Below are 3,859 nucleotides of genomic sequence, written 5' to 3'. Positions count from 1 at the left end.
AGGGCGGCTCACGGGGTGCAGCCTTCCAGCCCCCCGTCTGGAAAACTGGGAGGATTCTCCAGCCCGCGAGCGGGACAGAACAGAAACAAGCTGGAAGCTTTGGCTCCCCTCCTGACACCCCTCTGCCACCTCCGTGCCTCCTGCTCCCTCCAGGCACCCTCAGCGCCCAGAGCAGCCGAGGGGCTGCGTGTCCCTGCCCCGGGCGCCTCACTTGGGCTGGGGGAGGCGCCGAGGGAGCGGCGGAAGCCGCCGCGCTGAGGCCGCTTTCGGCACATCCTCCCCGTGCCCCGGGGGAAAGTCAGAGCCCTGAAGTCCCAGGCCGGGCTGAGCAGGAGCGGAGAGGTGAGAGCAGCCCCTGTGCCGGGCGTACGGCGCTGCGGCGGGCCCCGGTGCCTCGGGCGGTGCCAGCGGCTGCGCCCTGCGCACGGCTGCATCCATCCCATGGCTGCGGAGGCTCTCTCCACGTGGGCCGGCAATGGCACTCGGCCTCCTTGCCCCGTGGATTCCGCCTTCGCCCAGCGCTTCCTGCCCGCCGTGTACCTGACCGTGATCCCCCTGGGGCTGCTGGGGAACGGGCTGGGGCTGTGGCACCTCTGCACGGCCGCCCGGCAGCCCCTCAACCTGCTGGTGGGTAACCTGGGGCTGGCTGACCTGCTCTATGTCAGCACTCTGCCCTTCCTCGTCAGCTACTACCGGCAGGGCAGAGAGTGGATCTTCGGGCAGGTCTGGTGCCGCCTCACCCGCAGCCTCTTCCACCTGAACCTCTACGCCAGCATCGGCTTCCTCACCTGCATCAGCATCCACCGCTACCTGGGCATCGTGCACCCGCTGAAGGCGCGGGGCAGGTGCCAGGGCGCAGCCTGCTCGGGGTGGCTCAGCCTGGTGGTCTGGGTGTGGGTCCTCGCACAGATAGCGCCTGATATTGCCTTCAGCAAGACGGATGACAAGGGGAGGAAGTGCCATGACACGACGGGAAACGAGCACCTGGGCGTTTACCTGCCCTACACCTTTGCTGTCACCGTGATTGGGTTTGTCATCCCCTTCCTCATCATCATCGGGTGCTACTGCCACGTGGTGTTCGTGCTCTGGAGGAACGACAGCGTGGAGCCCAGCCTCAGGAGGAGAAGCATCGGGCTGGTGATCCTCGTAATGGTTCTCTTTTCCATCTGCTTCCTCCCCTACCACATCTTCAGAAACCTCAACTTGTACTTTCGCTGGCAACCGCAAGGGTCCTGCACACAGGCTTCAAAGGATGTCTACATTTCCTACCAGGTGACTCGGGGCCTGGCCAGCCTCAACAGTGCTCTCAACCCCCTGCTCTATGTGATTGCCAGCAAAGACTGGAGGTCACGAGTGAGGACCATCCGCCAAAACGCCGGCCGGTGTCTGAGGCCATTCCGGAGCAAAACCTCCTGCCAGGCAGCTGAGAATAGGAACAGCAGTTTTTGTAAGGGGGACACTTCTAATGAGCTCTGAGACTCCTGACACCCCCACTTCTGCCACATCAGCTTGTGCTTGGCCCCTCCCTGGGGGCAGCCCCCCACTTTGGCACCTGCTTTGCAGAGATGGTGACAGCAGCATCACGGGCTCCGTGCACGCAAGGGATAGACAGGACTGTCAGCACTGGAGAGAAAACAGGGACCAGATTCCAAAAGCAAAACCACTCAACCCAACCATTTTGCCTACAGCACGCCTGGAGATGGAAAGAGATGATCACGTTTGCTCCAGTCCAGAGTGTTTCCCTGCAGGCTGTCATGCAGCAGTCTGAGCTGGTTAACAGCCTTTTGCTTCCCAGCTCCCTGTGCCTGAGGGATGGAAGGGAATGACACCTTGTCCCTCCACTGCATCCCCTCTACTCTGCTGTTCATGGGTTTGAGACAGGATTCCCTCTTTCACCTAAAAAGAGGTCCTGCATTGCAGAACAGCTGAGAGGGTGAAATTTTTGCAGCAAGGGAAGAGCTTTGGAATGGAAATATTCATTAAAAATCAGGTTTTAAGTACATTACTAAGCTCTGCCTGTTCCTGGGTGACTGAGCTGTTTCAGGATCTGTGGGATCCTCTACTGCCCACCTCCTTTGCAGAAGAAAAAGACATTTTTGGCATTAATCCCTCTCTTTTGGAAGAGCACATAGCAGAACTAACAAATGGGCATTTTAAAGTTTTTGGAGGCTTAGTTGGGGTTTTATTTTGGGAGGTGAATGACTGCAGTCGCCTGAACTGCTTTCAGCGGGAAAATGCCAGGAGAGTTTGCAAATCTTCAGGTGGATGCTTGCATCTTGCATCCAGCCTTGTGAGGGCATTAGATATGACTTGTAAGAATTAGATATGCAAGTAAAAAGAGAAGCAGCACTGGTGTGAAGGCTTGTGAAGGCAGGATGTGATGGCAGTGGGGTGACATCTCTGCTTTGGGGTGAGCAGAGGCTCCCGAGCAGTATTTTGGTTTTTGATCTTCTGTTGTTACCCGCAACAAACAGCTCGAACATTTCAAGTCAATAATGTGATTTGCAGCAACAGCAGCTTTTGGCGCCCAGCTGTAGGAAGTTGACTGTGAGTTAAAATCAGCTCTTTCTGGGAAAGCACTGGCCCGCAGACGGATGTTGTGCTGTTTACCTGACATTTATCTATGTCAGCTGTTCCTCACACAGACCCACCCTAGCGGGGCAGTGGAGGGAGCACGGTTGGCTTTCAGTGCAGTTAATGTGTCTGCAGTGCAAATAAACACCTCATGCTTTCACTTGTGAGTGGTCTGGCTTCTTGTAAAGCTTTATGGGAGCCTGGGAGCCAGCTGGCCTGTGGGTTGGAGCAGGGGCCTGCCTGCTCAGGGGGTGGTGATGCTTTTCCCAGTGCTCTGCAGACAGGGAACTGCTGGGATACTGCAGGCAGCTGGTGGAGAGTGCTCTGTGACAGGCACACACTGAGGAGCCTGCTCAGCACCAGTCAGGGGTCCAGCAGAGCCTGAAACGTCCAGCTCCCATCTCATCCAGAGGAAAACCAAACATAAAGCATAAATTCACCAACAAATCTTCTCTCTCTGTAGCAGGAAGATTGAGACATTAGGATCAGACCTGGTCCCTGCTCCTTGCACACATGCTCCAGATCTGGGCTTCTCCAGAGCTCCGAACTCTTCTCCTTTCCTCGGAAAACACCCACGCCTCTGAAAGCTGTCCAGCTCTTCCATCTTCACACATGGGTCCTGTCTAAGATGCTACAGCTCCCCACAGAACCTGCCTTGGCTCCCACAGCCCACGGGAGCTGTGACAGCCTGTCAGTGCCCCCACTTTGGGCAGGATTGATTATTGATTGAAATAAAGCATCACTGCATGCTGGGGAGGGAGCGCTGCCTAGGACGTGCCAGCAAACTCTGCTCTCACCCCCTGCATCCTCATGCCCAGATGACAAGAGGATGCCCTTCTTGTCTTCTCCAGTGCCCTCTCCCTTCACTTTTAAGGATGATTTAAAGATCTGTATCTTATGAAGCATCTCTGAGCCTCAGAGACAGTTGCAGGCATAAATCTGCACATTTTTCTGTGTTCTGCATCTGTCAAAGCAGCAAAAGCCAGTAAGGATCTGTGTGTTGGGCTGATGTCTGAGATATTTGGGGTGGGATTTTTAATTCTTTGTTAGTCTATAACTTCGCAGTCCCCTTGACTCTCAGACAGTGCTGCTTCCCATGTGAACTGGAGGAAATGAGCTCTTTCCCTTTGTTAGGTGTGTGTGTAATTAAGGCTCAACCCCTGGCACATGAGCCTCTTCACAGCTGGTGATGGGGCAACAAAACCACCCTCCTTCGTCTCGCTTTCCCTCCTCCATCCCTCCTTCCTGCCCTCTGCTGCTGCTCTCTGTGGGACATGGAGGTGTG

General features: G+C 55.8%; 1 protein-coding gene across 1 annotated transcript; it reads left to right on the top strand.

Moving 5' to 3' along the window:
- Positions 1 to 305: 305 nt before the first annotated feature.
- LOC136368424 (P2Y purinoceptor 1-like) lies at positions 306 to 2,734 on the top strand. Its single transcript, XM_066330617.1, has one exon. The coding sequence runs from the start codon at positions 442 to 444 to the stop codon at positions 1,474 to 1,476; it is 1,035 nt and encodes a 344-aa protein (XP_066186714.1). The 5' UTR covers positions 306 to 441; the 3' UTR covers positions 1,477 to 2,734.
- Positions 2,735 to 3,859: the final 1,125 nt, after the last annotated feature.

The sequence above is a fragment of the Sylvia atricapilla genome, chromosome 16 (genome assembly GCF_009819655.1).
Source record: "Sylvia atricapilla isolate bSylAtr1 chromosome 16, bSylAtr1.pri, whole genome shotgun sequence".
Lineage (NCBI taxonomy): Eukaryota > Metazoa > Chordata > Aves > Passeriformes > Sylviidae > Sylvia > Sylvia atricapilla.
The sequence above is the reverse complement of the archived record's forward strand: the minus strand, read 5'-3'. Positions and strand labels throughout refer to the sequence as shown.